This window comes from Dendropsophus ebraccatus, chromosome 5 (genome assembly GCF_027789765.1).
Source record: "Dendropsophus ebraccatus isolate aDenEbr1 chromosome 5, aDenEbr1.pat, whole genome shotgun sequence".
Lineage (NCBI taxonomy): Eukaryota > Metazoa > Chordata > Amphibia > Anura > Hylidae > Dendropsophus > Dendropsophus ebraccatus.
The window spans coordinates 122374954-122389655 of NC_091458.1; the positions used below are offsets into that span (position 1 = coordinate 122374954).

General features: G+C 41.6%; 1 protein-coding gene across 1 annotated transcript in view; it reads left to right on the top strand.

The window, feature by feature from the left end:
* Nucleotides 1-14702, top strand: part of LOC138794189 (uncharacterized) — a 316322-nt gene that overhangs the window by 102699 nt on the left and 198921 nt on the right. Inside the window, exons 45-49 of the mRNA XM_069972965.1 lie at nucleotides 3205-3309; nucleotides 3431-3529; nucleotides 9234-9437; nucleotides 11464-11654; nucleotides 12140-12297. Of these exons, the coding sequence (XP_069829066.1) occupies nucleotides 3205-3309; nucleotides 3431-3529; nucleotides 9234-9437; nucleotides 11464-11654; nucleotides 12140-12297 (757 nt within the window). The remainder of the gene's footprint in view (nucleotides 1-3204; nucleotides 3310-3430; nucleotides 3530-9233; nucleotides 9438-11463; nucleotides 11655-12139; nucleotides 12298-14702) is intronic.

Sequence of the window (14702 nt, forward strand, 5' to 3'; positions counted from 1 at the left end):
AATTGTTATTAATATGATGTATAGCTGAATATACCCCGGCTGTGTTTTCCCAACCAGTCTTATTACCCTAATTTATTAGAAATATAAAAATATATGACTATGTCTGACATCTAACTGCAAATCATCATTAGGCTATTATTTGCATAGTATCAGTTCTCCCAATGCATTCCTATAAATCTTAGTGAATTTTAATTACGTAGATCTATCACCCATGCGTCACGGATAAGTACATCCATTATTATATATTGTAAGGCATTTAGAAAGTTGAAATTGCCTTATCAGTGCTTGTAATTTTCTTCTGCATGAAATGCGTGGCGAGGACGGGCTTTAGTAACACAGGCCAATTCCTCTGCTATCTTGGTATGACAGGAAACTCATCTTGGCATCAAATCGTAAATCTTCAAAATTCTATTAGCAAACGTGCTCGGTACTTGGCCAGCGTGAGATAAAATAATTAGTCTACAAAGACGGGTAATTATTATCATTTGGCCTGTTGCTTCAATTGATGTTGTTTGTAGAAGATAATTCAGACATATTTCAGAGGGATGTTTGTTTTTGCTCTGCTGACATCCAAGTGTGTCTGTCTGTATGAGTGATGGCGAGCAAATGATCATGTGGTGCATGATATAATAGGAAGAATATTGTGATGCTTATATACACACACACACACGTTCGTCTTAAGGGTATAAACCCACACACCGTATATGCAACGTATTTACTGCTGCGATACGCAGCAAATACGCAGCAAACACGCAGCAAATACGCAGCAGATTAGATCTAAATAACTAAACTCAGCATCAAATCTGCACCATCAAATCTGCTGCGTATCTGCTGCGTATTTGCTGCGTATCTGCTGTGTGGGTTTGTACCCTAAAAAAAAAAATAACCCTCCCAGTGCATGGGCATACAGGATTTATGTACCAGAGCTGTAAGCTGAGCTGTGATTGGTTGCTGTGGCCAGTTTATGCTAGCTTTTTTTTTTTTTTTACATATTTTGATCATTCTGAACATTTTGAAAATTTGAAAGCTGACAGGCCATAACTATATAATGCGCAGAGCAAGCTGCTGCATCTAAGCCAGCTTCGCTTTGGCTGTCCAGGCATGATGGGAATTGTAGTTTTGCAACACCTGGAGGGCCTGAGTTTGACATCTAAGATAAACCCTGGAGCTCATGGCAGGACCTAAAGCCAATTTTTCACGTAAAAATTCTGGGTCAGGTTCTGGGTGTTTAGCGTTCTCCTTTTCCGGCTCTTTGTCTAAAACTTAGACGGCCCCATAGACTTTCATTGAGAGTCTGTTCAGGTCACATGACACAGAGCTGGGAGTGAACGTGCTATATGCGGACTTCTCCCAGATCGTTCTTCTGATCGGTCGTGGTAGGAACAGTCAAACTCTGATCAATCAAAACCTTTGATATGTCTGTCTGACACATCAAAAGTTGTCGTTAATGACAGGTACTCTTTAAAGGGGTTATCCAGCGAAAATATTTTTCATTCAAATCAACATTTTTTTTTAGAAAATATAGATTTGTACTTTACTTCTATTTAAAAATCTAAAGTCTTTCCATGCTTATCAGCTGCTGTATGTCCTGCAGGAAAGGTTGTTTTCTTTTTAGTCTGACACAGTGCTCTCTGCTTCCACCTCTGTCCGAGACAGGAACTGTCCAGATCAGCAGCAAATCCACTTAGAAAACCTCTCCTGCCCTGTTCAGTTCCTGTCTTGGTCAGGGATGTCAGCAGAGAGCACTGTGTTAGACTGAAAAGAAACCTGCAGGACATACAGCAGCTGATAAGTATGGAATTTTTAAATAGAAGTAAAGTACAAATCTATATAACTTTCTGACACCAGTTGGTTTAAAGGAAAAAGATTGGGCATTTAGGCCCAGCAACTTAAAATAAGACTTTCTCTAATCCATTAGGAAGTAATGAACTAACTGAACAGAATGTGGGGTCACTGTCTAGCTTCAGCCTTCTGTACTTTGAGACTATGTTCACACACAGTAAAAAAGTAGGTGGTAAATAATGAGCATGTTCATTATTTGGACAGTTGCGACCTTTATTCTGTACGGAAGTCAATGGAGTGCATTATTATATTAAAATATTGGTCATTGGTGTGGTCCCAGCAGCTTCTTTCCACCTCACCATTCCTGGGCTGGGATATTTATGGAATATCGGCCGCACAAGACTGACAGAGCAGACAATGTAAAGTGTGGCTCCAGGCGCACTTTACATTGTCGGCTATGGTTAATTGGAATGCGGGCACACCAGAATGCGAGTGCATCCCAATTAAAAAGAAATTAATTTCATCCGGCCGGTACTGCAGTACTGTCCGGGATGAACTTCACTGACACTGTATTACAGAACGGCCTGTGTCATACATAGTGTGAACCCGACCTATGTCTGTATTTTAGTGAGAGTGGCGTGCAGCCTACACAGTGTGACCAGAGGTGTTTAAATGCTGACCATTTTTTTGCTTTTTGTGTTATATGTGGGGGTGTAGCTACCTCCTGTTGGCTTGCACTACACCCATCTCCTTTGGGTGTTTCAAACAAAGATTAGTTTGGATCCTTCATGCCTAGTTTGTAGGTGTAATGTCTAAGAGAATAGGTAGGTAGAATAGGTAGCGGTGCATACAAAATACAATGTCTGCTGACAGTCTGCTGTAAAAGTGGACTTAACAAGTGGTGCAAACTCCAAAAAACAATATATAGTCCAATGTAAACACATTCCAAGGAGGAAGAAAATAATGGCTTGCACTCACTGAAGGAGTCTTCATAGGCTTTATTTCTTCATATCTAGCGATAGAAAACTGGACAAAGTGCGAACATGGACATAGCAGACGCTAGACAACACAATGCGGTGACAGACTGTTTTGTGCTTCTACGAACCTCACGTTTTCTGAGGTCACCTTAACATGGTGACTTGCTACACTCTGGTTGATAAAATTGTTTTTTGAGAACCTAATTTTCAAAAATCTTTAGAACAGTTTTTTATCCTGTGTACACTGAAAAGAGTATGTGCCTGCATTTGCAGGTTGCTGTTGCACTTTCCTGTTTTTGCCTACTTTACCAGTGAAAGGTGCTAGAGAGGCCCCAGGACCTCTAATATGCCTCCTGGTTCAGCCAGTATGAAGTTATTGAATTGAAAAATGAAATCTATACAAGACCACTATTGTTTACTATCTGATTTTTTTTTTTTTTTGTAGGATTTTCAAATGTTGTGGATCTGGCTAAAAAACTCTGTGCCGTAATGGATTCATTTGGAAAGCTATATAAATCAGGTCTGATTGGCTTTCTGTCATCTGTAAATGGTAGGCTTTGTAACCTATACCTAATAAAGTTACAGTTTCTTACGCAGTCTGTTTTTCCTCTCTATTGATTTTTTTAATAATGTTTTTTTTTTTTACCTGTGCTCATTTATTTTATTTTAAGGAGAAAACGTTGCCTTATCAATGGCAGAGCTGAACAATCTCCTTAATGAGGCCAGCCAGACGCTCAGATATCTGTGCAAAAGCAACATGGAGAGCCAAGGTAATTAATGCTGTACATATCTGATGTTATACCATGCAGAGATTTACCTTGATTTTCTGTAATCCTGAAAAACGAGCAAATAAAACGAACCATAATATGTATTTCCTAAATAATCATGCTCTTTCAGCATTGTTCTTAAAGGGGATCTGTCAGCGACTTGTTGTTGCTTCCCTGAGCTCTCTTTTTTTCTCAACTAAAGCCCCTATGCCTGCAAGTATTCACTTTTGCAGCCCAGGAGAATACCCATGGGCTTAATTTGCTAATTGCAATATAACGTCTAAAGTCTATATTCAGGTGCTATAGCAATTGAAATTAGAGCAGGGTTGGATTCACATTGCCGCAATATTGCAGACCTTGCAGGCTGTAAATCCCTGTCCTGGAGTGTTTCCCCCTTTTTTACATTGTATCTGTATACAGGGGAGGATTAACTTTCCCATAGGCCCCGGGCTGTTCACCCCACTGTAACTATGGCAGCACTAGCCTGGCGTTTAAAGTACAGTATAGATAATGTCATGATGTCCTGATTTGTGCAAAATTGCCATAAAAAAACTGTGATTTTTTGCAAATTATGGCGGAAGTGTAGCCAGGAGACAGTACACCACTGAAAGTATAAGTCTTTTTGGGTGGTCATGGCCCCCCCAGGAGCTCAGGGCCCCGGGCTGCCGCCCAAAACGCCCCTATTATAATCCACTACTGTCTGTATACCGTAAGGCTGCATTCACACACCCGTCAGCAGTGGGCAGTGAGGAGACTGTTTGAATTTCTGTGGCTTTGTCATTACAGTCTCGCGGAGAAACAAAACGCTGCAGACGGATGTGTGAATTCGGCCTTAGGCCCCGTTCACACTATGGAATTGGCCTCCAGTCCTGACTTCAGTCTCTTTGAATGGGAGGGCTTGCTCGCCTCCACTATCCGCGCCTCTCCACTCAAAGAATTAACATGTCAATTGTTTAAGCGGTGAAGCGCAGAAGCGCGAGAGCCCTCCCATTCAAACACATTGAAGGCAGGATTCGCCGATTCCACAGTGTGAACGGGGCCTTACTGTATACAGATACAGTGTAAGAAACCCTATTGTTCACTGCAAAATTCTGATGAAACTCAGCGAAAATCAGCAAAAATCTGATGCTCTGATGTTTGTATCTTCACGACACTTTAAAGGAGCTCCTCCCAATAGCTCAGTCAGAACAGCCTAAACGGCAGTCAAATCATCCGAATGACCATCCAACTTGTTTTTTGGCCATTAGACGACTGTATTTTTGGACAACTGTCATTTTGAGGCCAAATAACATTTGCTATTTCAAAATGACGTCCGTTAGCGGATGTTATTTGGCTGCAAAATGACGTCCACGTCCACGTCCAAAATGGACGTCCACGACAACGCATTACAACCCCCCCCCCCCCCATTCCCCGATGTCCATAGGCCCCTATTGGGCTTATGAACAGGGGTTGTCCTGGTAAGACAGCCCCTTTAAGAAAAATAAATAGGTGGCAGATATTTGTTAATAGATTGTTGCTAGAGATGAGCGAACCTGGAGCATGCTCGAGTCCATCTGAACCTGATCGTTCAGCATTTGATTAGCGGGGGCTGAACTTGGATAAAGCCCTAAGGCTATGTGGAAAACATGGATATAGTCATTGGCTGTATCCATGTGTTCCAGACAACCTTAGAGCTTTATCCAACTTCAGCAGCCCCAGCTAATCAAATGCCGAACGTTCGGGTTGGGATCGACTTGAGCATGCTCAAGGTTCGCTCATCTCTAATTGTTACCTATGTATAACTTTGAGACCCTGGTCCCTTTAAGGTAGTGTATCAAAGGTTTGAATGCTTTTCTGTAAAAGCATTAGCATTTAATTAGGGTAAACTGTTTTGCTTTGGGTGATTGTTTCAAACTCACACCTACTGATGTAGGCCAGGGATGTGTCATTGTGCCTGGAAAACGTCTTCAGAGAGGCCCACATCATTCTTCTGAGCTGCCTGGCCCTTGGGGAGGGGGACTTCATATCTGTAATGTTACTTTGACCCTAATCTTATAGCTTTCATATAGGGAAGAAGAAAGCGTATAGTTTGTGACTAACAGGTCTCATAGAGACAACTGAAAGCAAATGATGCATAAAGAGGATTTGTCATTTTTATATCCTAGAAACAACTATTGTACTGCTGCCGGATGATTTACAGCTATAAGCATATATCACTGTAATATACACAGTAGATATACCAGCGCTGGCTCCATTTCTAGCTCTTTGATATAAACATAAATTGGTGACTTGTTTATATCTCATTGCACATTTCCTAGAGACTAAATAAAAAAGCTTTGAGGATATTATATGACATTTATTTATATTCTGCTTTGACCACTGACTTTGTTCTTTATGAAGCATAGGTATATCTCAGCAAATGACATATTGCTACATAACTTCATGCTCGGATGAATCATTCTTCGCCTCCAATGACTCACAAAACACTTCTCCTTATAGCTAAACATAATTTCTTGTTTGTAGCGATGCATCTGTATCTGTTTCCTAAGCAGGGAGAACCGTATAGGCATAAATCAGTGATTTTATGTAATTAGAGAGATTTTCCTGTGTATCTGTGTAAGATAAAATTTCATCTTTGGTATAAAAAACAAAACATATTGTAAATTTAAACATAGCTAAGATGAAGAGAAAACAAGTGGCTCCAAATTTTATTAGCAGCATGTGACTAATTGCCGGAGTGCTGAAATGCGGCAACGCACAGGTCAGCTGTTCAGTGCCAACACTACACATTTTATGGGACCAGTGGTGACTCGTCATCGCAACTCAGCTTCTGAGCCTTCGGCTTATTCACTGTTTAGTGGCAGGATAGATTATCAGTCTGTTTTGGCCAGAAAACACCATTTAAAGGGAACCTGTCCCCAAAAACAATGCTGTTGAATCTATCACCATCATGTTATAGAGCAGGAAGAGCTGAGTAGATTGATATATATCTTTGTGGCAAAAGATTCACTATTACTTGTAACATGTTGATTGAAATCCCTGCTCATTCTGTAGTAAGGAGTCCAGTGGGCGGTGTCACTCAATGGACTGGACTCTTTAGCATGAAAAGATCGGAAATTTCAATCAATAAATTACAAGTTATACTGAATCTTTTCCCATAAAGATATATATCAATCTTCTCAGCACCTTCTGCTCTATAACATGATGCAGATAGCTTAGGTAACATTTTCATGGTGACAGGTTCCCTTTAAGTTTTCCATAGTCTGTCTTTTTTTGTACTATGTGCGATTCATTCAAAAAATGTTATTGGAGTTTTCTTTGCCCTGTGGATCAATATTCCCTCGAAGCTGCTAAATGTATGGCATCAATTTCTGTAAGGAAGTGTATAAACAACCAACACTCAAGGCTTCAATACAAGATAGTTTTCTCAGGCAGACAGCATATTGGAGTAGTGCACAACTTATGTATCCCTCTCCCTATACATCAAAATACAAGTGACAGAAGTGATTACAGCTTGTGAGTAATAATGCGGAGCCGGCTGCCTCCAGGAGACATGGCATCGCAGCTATTTTCCGTATTCTTTCACACACTTTAATAGACCTACTGAAAGGACCATCTTTCTTTCTGGAAGAGCAGTTATTAATCTCGGAGCAGTATATTTCCATATCATTGTGGACACTAATTTTCTACTCTGGTATTAGGGAACCCAGAATTTGTGTCAGATTTGATGCAGTGCAGCATGCCAGAATATGAAAAGCCATAATTACTGCTGCTTTCATTTGAATTGCTAACCAGACACTGACATTTTGAAATCTGACCAATTTCTTTGTGATCCAGAAATTAGCTGGAAAAAATATGTGCTTTGAATTAGAATTCAGACATTGAGACACTGAGGACATTAGGTAAATCACATTAGCGCGAAACAAGAAGGGCAACTTAATCAAATATTATCGGATATTGGCTCACCAGATGGATCAGATATTCAGCGGAATATGACGAACAAGGTGCTTTCTAAGCCTGAGCCATGTTATTGGCAGAATCATTCATTGTGACTGTTCTGCACAATGTCTGCTTCCCTAAGTGCGTATGCATTTACAATTCTGTTTTCATGGTTAGGAACTGTCATTGATTTAGTAGTCTTTCACCTGCTGGAGAAGAATATCCTGTGTCCTTTGATCGAGTTTCTTATGCATTCAGTCTTTTCCGGCCTGACTTGAGCTGAAATCGGAGGAAGGATTAATGATAGCGCTGTAGTTAGATAAACCTCTCCAGATAAGTATCCAGTTAATCAGTTCCCCATAGAGACTTGGTTAATGGTTTTACTATTTTATTTATGTCACTTACAGGAAAGTTGTTATATTTTAAGGGGCTGTCCAGGCAGGAGACTTTTTTGCTCTATGCCTGAGAAAGGGGAGATTAAAAATAATTAACTACACTAAGCTCCATGGCTCCCATACCACTGCCGGGATTGTACTGCTTCCTCCTTGCTGTGCAGCCACTTCTGGCTTCTGGGGGCAGGACGTTGCAGGCCCACTCAGCCAATCAGTGACGGAGGTGGGGTTCTGGTCATCGTACGTTCTTTGTCAGTAATTCTAACCATTGCACGGCTATTATATATTTTGCTTTAACCCTTAGAAGACCGGGCCAATTTCGGGCAGGATGTGTGGATCGTTCCTCCGGGACAACATCCCGGAGGAGCGATCCACCCCACTAGACACCAGGGAACGGCTGCATTAAGTAATGGGATGCAGCTGTCAACTTTGACAGCTGCATCCGATTACTTTATTAGCGGGCAAGGCGATCGGACCGTGCCCACTAATGGCCGCGACCCCGCTCTCACACATTTAGACGGCCCTGGACGTACAGGTGCGTCCAGGGTCGCTTAAGGGTTAAAGGGGTTATCCAGTGCATGCTAAAAAACATGGCCACTTTCTTTCAGAGACAACACGACTCTTGTCTCCAGTTCAGGTGCAGTTTGCAATTAAGCTCCATTCACTTCAATAAAACTGAGCAGCAAAACCCCGCCCAAGCTGGAGACAGGAGTGGGGCTGTCTCTGGAAGAAAGTGGCCATGTTTTTGTAGCACTGGATAACCCCTTTAACAGTCAGTACTTATCTGTGTTTGTTTAGGAGGTGGATCAGTACTATACCTCGCAGGCAATGAATATTATTGACAATTGATTGCATGGGGAATATATTTTGTATACTTTGTAGTGTATGTGTTAAATATTTAAGTAACGTGTTATCCCCATATAACACTGCTCTACCTATCTATTAATATGAATGTACATTGTTATACTGCACTTTATGGCAGATGGTACACAACCCTAAACCTCTATGCATTGTTTTTAGTGGGTGTTTTTATTGTTTTTATTATGGGTTTGCAATAAAATAGAGATAAATTCTGACTACAAAGGTGTACTTAGTGTGTACTTGATGGAGGGGAAATATAGGCATGTTTAAATATTGAGTCTAGCTGATGTGTAGCTTATACCAACTTGTTAGCTGTCCATCCTGACCTATGTCATAAACTGTTTAGTCTTCTTTAGCCATCTCTTACCTTCTCTTAACCCCTTCTGCTCCAGTCCATCCTGAATAGACATATATGTCTTCCTGAATTTGCCTAGACTATGTCTAATCCGTGTGCACTGGGTGATAACATACGGTCCCCACCATCTACTGTTACTGAGAAATCCTCCGCTAATAGTAAAATTATGTTTTTATTTCAGGGAAAGAAATGGACAATATGCAAGAAAACTGGAAGCAGACCCTTGAGGACAGAGCAATGGTCATTGCAATACAGAACTGCTGGTTATCACAATTATCAAGTCATGGAGCTAGTGCTCTAAGGTCATTTATTTGTGCAGAATGGCCAAACGCTCTGAACGTCCTTAATGGCTCATGTAGCACTGTTACGTTTAATGATGAAGCACGTAAGTTGGTTATGAGGCCTTTTTTAACAGTTCCTATTTTTCAAATTAATGTATATTTTAGTGGGTTAGAGTAATTTTAGTACGTTTCTTGATATAAATTAATTGATAACTTCTAGAGATGCAGCAGAACCTTTAAAGGGGTAGATTAGATGCTGAAATATAATGTGTACATAGTTACATAGTTAATAAGGTTGAATGAAGATGAGAGTCCATCAGGCCTAGAGAAATCCTACTGTGTTAATCCAGGGGAAGGCAAAACCCCCTATGAGGCAGATGACAATTGCCCCATCACAGGGAGAAAATTCCTTCCCGACTCCAATGGCGACCAGAATAATCCCTGGATCAATGTATCACCAGAAATCTAATGCCCATAACTTGTAATATTATTTTTTTCAAGAAAAGCATCCAGGCCTCCCTTGAAGTTATTTAATGAACTGGCCATGACAACATCATGTGGTAGAGAGTTCCATAGTCTCACTGCTCTTACAGTAAAGAATCTGTGTCTATGCTGATAATGAAACTTTCTTTTCTCTAGACATAGATGATGCCCCCTTGTCATGGTTACAGGCCTTGGTGTAAAAAAGATCACCACAAAGATCTCTGTACTGTCCATTCATATATTTGTACATTGTAATCAGATCGCCCCGAAGAAATTTTTTTTTCTAGCGTAAATAACCCCAAGTTTGATAACTTGTCCTTGTACTGTAACCCACCCATTGTTGTTTTTTAGTTTGTTTTTATTCTCTAAGGGATGTGTTCACACTGAGTAAAAAAGGCAGAAATCCACGGCAGAGCCCCCACCACGGAAAACCAACTGCTTCAGTATGTCAATGGGATGCCTCACGCACTGCCGCTCTACGCGCAAAGAATTGACGGTTGTTTTGAAATTACGGCCATCCACTAAATTTAAACAAAGCGAGTGTAAACATAGCCTTTCTGTGTTTTCAATCCACTCCTGGTTTTGGTTGCAAAATACTTACCAAAATACTGAGCAAAAATACTGTGTGGGACCATAGCCTTAAAGCGACTCTGTACCCACAATCTGTCCCCCCAAACCACTTGTACCTTCGGATAGCTGCTTTCAATCCAAGATCTGTCCTGGGGTCCGTTCGGCAAGTGATGAAGTTATTGTCCTAAAAAAAACTAATTTTAAACTTGCAGCCTTGTGCCAAATGGCCCGGGCTTAGAATATCTGTGCCCTAACTTTGCACCACCCCTCCGTCCCTCCTCCCCACCCTGTTTATCATTGGGAATGCTCCAGGCAGGATTTTTTCTATTCCTCTGCAATGAACACTGCACAGGTGTCTTAACGATCCAGCCCATGTGCAGTGTTCACACAGCTGAGGAATAGGAGACAATCTGCCTGGAGCATTCCTGATGAGGAGGAGGGCGGGGAGGAGGGACAGAGAGGTTGTGCCAGCCTTATGCACACACACTCTAGGCCACGGCCGTTTGACACAGGACTGCAAATTTAAAAGTTGTTTTTTAGGACAATAACTGCATCACCTGCTGAACGGACCCCAGGACAGATCTTGGATTAAAAGCAGCTATCTGAAGGTACAAGTGGTTGGGGGGGGGGGGTCAGAATGTGGGTACAGAGTCACTTTAAGGGGCTTTCAATAAGACATAGTTGTTTTCCTTACTGAACACTATTAGTTTTCGAGTCTGTAAGAAAATCTTCTTAAGTAGTAAAGTGGCATTCTCCCAAGCTTGTCACTTTAGGATGTACATGTGTTTCAGGTGGCAGCATTTAATTAACCATAATGCGACTTATTCTTGATTTCCCAAATATGTATTTTTTGTTGCTTAAAACTTTCGTTATGCATTTAAGCTTGTTTTCACAAATTTGTTAAAAGCTGTTCTATATTTTAACACCATATGGCTTTTCATAACTGTAACAATTAATATACTTACAGTAGATGCACATATAAAAAAAGCAGGGGCTCTTTTCAGTAAATTAGCTTTTTTAGTGTACAGCAGTATAAACTATTTTCTACTACTAAATCTGTTATGTCTTTGGCTCCAGATGGTCTGATCCCTGCAGTCATTGCTGGAAAATATGGTCCTGGACAGCAGGTTCCCTCATCTGAATGTACAGAAGAAACCAGCGTCCCGAGTGCCATAATAAAAGCTGCAGAAAAATGTCATATTTTTCCCAGTAACACATTTGTATCCAAAGTTTCCCATCTGGTTCAGCTGGCACCAAAATACCAAACAGTAAGTACAGATGTAGCTCATAATGACTAATTTGAATGCATCATCAAAGTTATTGGAATGGTTGTGCTAGCTGCAGGCTACATATCCATGAAGTACAGATGCCTGGCATGCCATGGACGTTTTCAGCAGACATGTTACAGCCATCCCTGAGCTAGGAAAGCAATAGAAACTGTGGCATGCTGCAGTGACAGTAACAAAAACTCCAGATTTTCCAGCGTTACACCGCCTCTTGGGTAACCTTTAATATGTGACACCTTTAGTCTCGTGTCTGATGCCAATAGCCGCCGTACGTTCTTAAGCCAAGTCGTTTAATTAATTTGCTTTTCAGTTACACTGTCGCTTTTTTATCACACTACAGATGTATTAACGTCCATTGCCGGGAAGTGGGACTAGTAGCACCTAGATTATACAGTATGACAGATGAATGAAACGGACACTAAAGAATAGAAAACATGGCTCATAATTATCTTTTCTGTTACACCCAGATGGCAGTGACAGGGCCTGCTGGCTGCGGGAAGACTACATGCATCAAAATGTTTATAGAAACGCTCGCCATGCAGGGGACGATTGTTAAGACGGATACTGTTTACACCAAAGCCCTTCAGCCTGGCCACTTGTTGGGGTCCAGAAATAAAAGTACTGGGTAAGTATCTGGACTTGATTTGGTGGTGGTGGTGGGGGGGAATAGCTTTTTTTTTTAACTATTGTACATAGAAAAGAGCAAAGAGGGTAAATACTTCATTAGAGTTATATTTTCCTTTTATATTGTCAAGAGCTGGCTGTCACGCTTGGCTCCCAGAACCTTTCGGAACATACAGCCGGCCTCTTGCTACTGTTTATGCCACAGTGTGAGCCGGAGTGTACGACTGGTTGTGGGGAGCGCGCTGATGGCAATCATGACCGGCCAGTTGTTAAGGGCATGCCGACAAAGTGGTCTGTTGTACTTACCGCGGCTGGGGCCTTACCGATCGGCATAGGTGTTCAGTATGATGTTATGCTGACTGGCGGCCAGCACCACCAGTCCGCTCTGTGTACTGTTGGGGGCTCAGGTTTCTGCCCCAATTACGCCTGGGGCTGGGACTCCAGCCTCCATAAAACTACTCCCCTCATCATCCTTCATGCCTGTGATAGAGCCTCATTCCTGGGTGTCACTAAGCTATGGTTCATTACCTGGTTCCATATTTTCTGGTTTCTCTGACTTTGGCTTGACTTTCTGACGTTTCTCGCCACCTTCTGATGTTCTACTGCTTTGACCATTAGTTTCTGACCTGGCTAGACAACAAGTTTATTGTGTTTGTTTGTTCGGTCTTGACCCTCTGGTAAGCAGGCAGGGACAGCGGGCAGGTGCCAGTGCAGGGCCTTACTTGTCTTGTGTCCATCAGTCCTAACCTGACACATGTATTTTATAGGCAAAAATACCCTGCTTGCGTAAAGTGTATAACATTTTATAACTGGGTTGGTTAAACAAAGATTTTGTTATGTAGTTATATAACAGATGAGTGTGCCAGTAGGGAGTTCATATGAGATAAGTATGGATTTCCATATACTTTGCGCTCAGAAAACCAATTAGCTTAAACACTGCGCAATTCTCATAACTTTGATTACAAGCCCATACTGTGGTTGACTTTATAATGACATTATAACTGTCTTTATAATTCATTGTTTTTTTTAAATGCACTTTAAAGTGTACCTGTCGTGGAGAGAAACGTTTGACATGTTGATATTTTTGAGTGTTCAGACCCTTAACAGTCAGTAAAATGAGAGGGGAGACAATTGCGCTGCCACATGCCTCTCTCCCTACTTTGTGTCTATTAGAACAAGATAGCTCCATAGACTTGCTTTATGTGTCCAGCTCGTCACATAACACAGAGCCGAGAGAACGTGCTGAGTGTGAGTTTCTCCCAGCTCGTTCTTCTGCACAGTCAGGCTGAACACTCTCTCTCAGACATTTCAAAAGTTTTTTTTTTTCTGACATTGCATCCTTATATACTGGTTTTAGCTCAACTGGCTATGTGAAGTGGCTACCTCTTGACTTGTCTCAGTGGTAAAAAAAAAAAAAAAAAAACATGTATATTTTGTTTGGATGCAAAAGTCATAAAATTGTTCTTTCTCAGTAACTTCCACAGAATAGAAATAAAATTTGAGATTAGTTATGGATTACTCATGCAATGTAGATCTCCAGTTATTCTTCTATTCTATGGATATTCCAACCCGTGGCCTAGAAATACATGACCAGATAGGAAAAGTCTGGCAGCAGCCCCCAACACAGTGGCCGTGAGTGACCAGAAAAGTTTATGGGTGTTATACCTGTACACACCACTAGGTGAATACATTTCTAACAGAATCTTTGTCTGTACCTGAAGGGCAAATACAGTGTTCGGTCCACAGATCTCTCAGAGGACCAGATGTCTCGCACAGTAAAGTGGATAGGTAAGTGAGTTGAGAGGAGAAGTAGCCCCTCTCCCACTGTGGTAGCCCCTATCCCCATTAGGTAGGTAGCAGTTAGTTTTCCCATTTGGTAGACGCCTCCTGTAGGTAGTTTCCTTAATGAAGTAGGTCTCCTGTATATAATTTCCTCTATTAGCCAGGTCTCCCCGATATGTAATTTTCCCCAGTAGCCAGGTACTCTCTGTAGGACATTTCCTTTATTAGCCAAGTACCCCTTGTAGGCAGTCTCCCAACTAGCCAGGTCCCCCTTGTAGATGGTATTCCCAGTAGTAAGCCCCCTTGTAAATAGCATCTCCAGTAGTCACCTTCTCCCATAGGTTGTATCTCCAGTAGTCAGGTCCCCCTGTAGATAGTCTCCCCAGTAGCCAGGTCCCCTCCTGTAAGCAGTATTCTCAGTAGCTAGTTCCCCCTGTCGTTGATCTCTCGAGTTGCCAGGTTCTTCCTGTAGGTAGTCTCCTTGGTATCTAGGTCCCTTCTTGTAGGTAGTATACCTAGTAGCCAGGTTCCCCCTTACCATACTCACCTACCTTTCTTTCTTTGCCGCTCTTGCAGAGGGTACAGGAGTGATCACCATTTGCACCTCTGTCAGAGCTAAAAAGG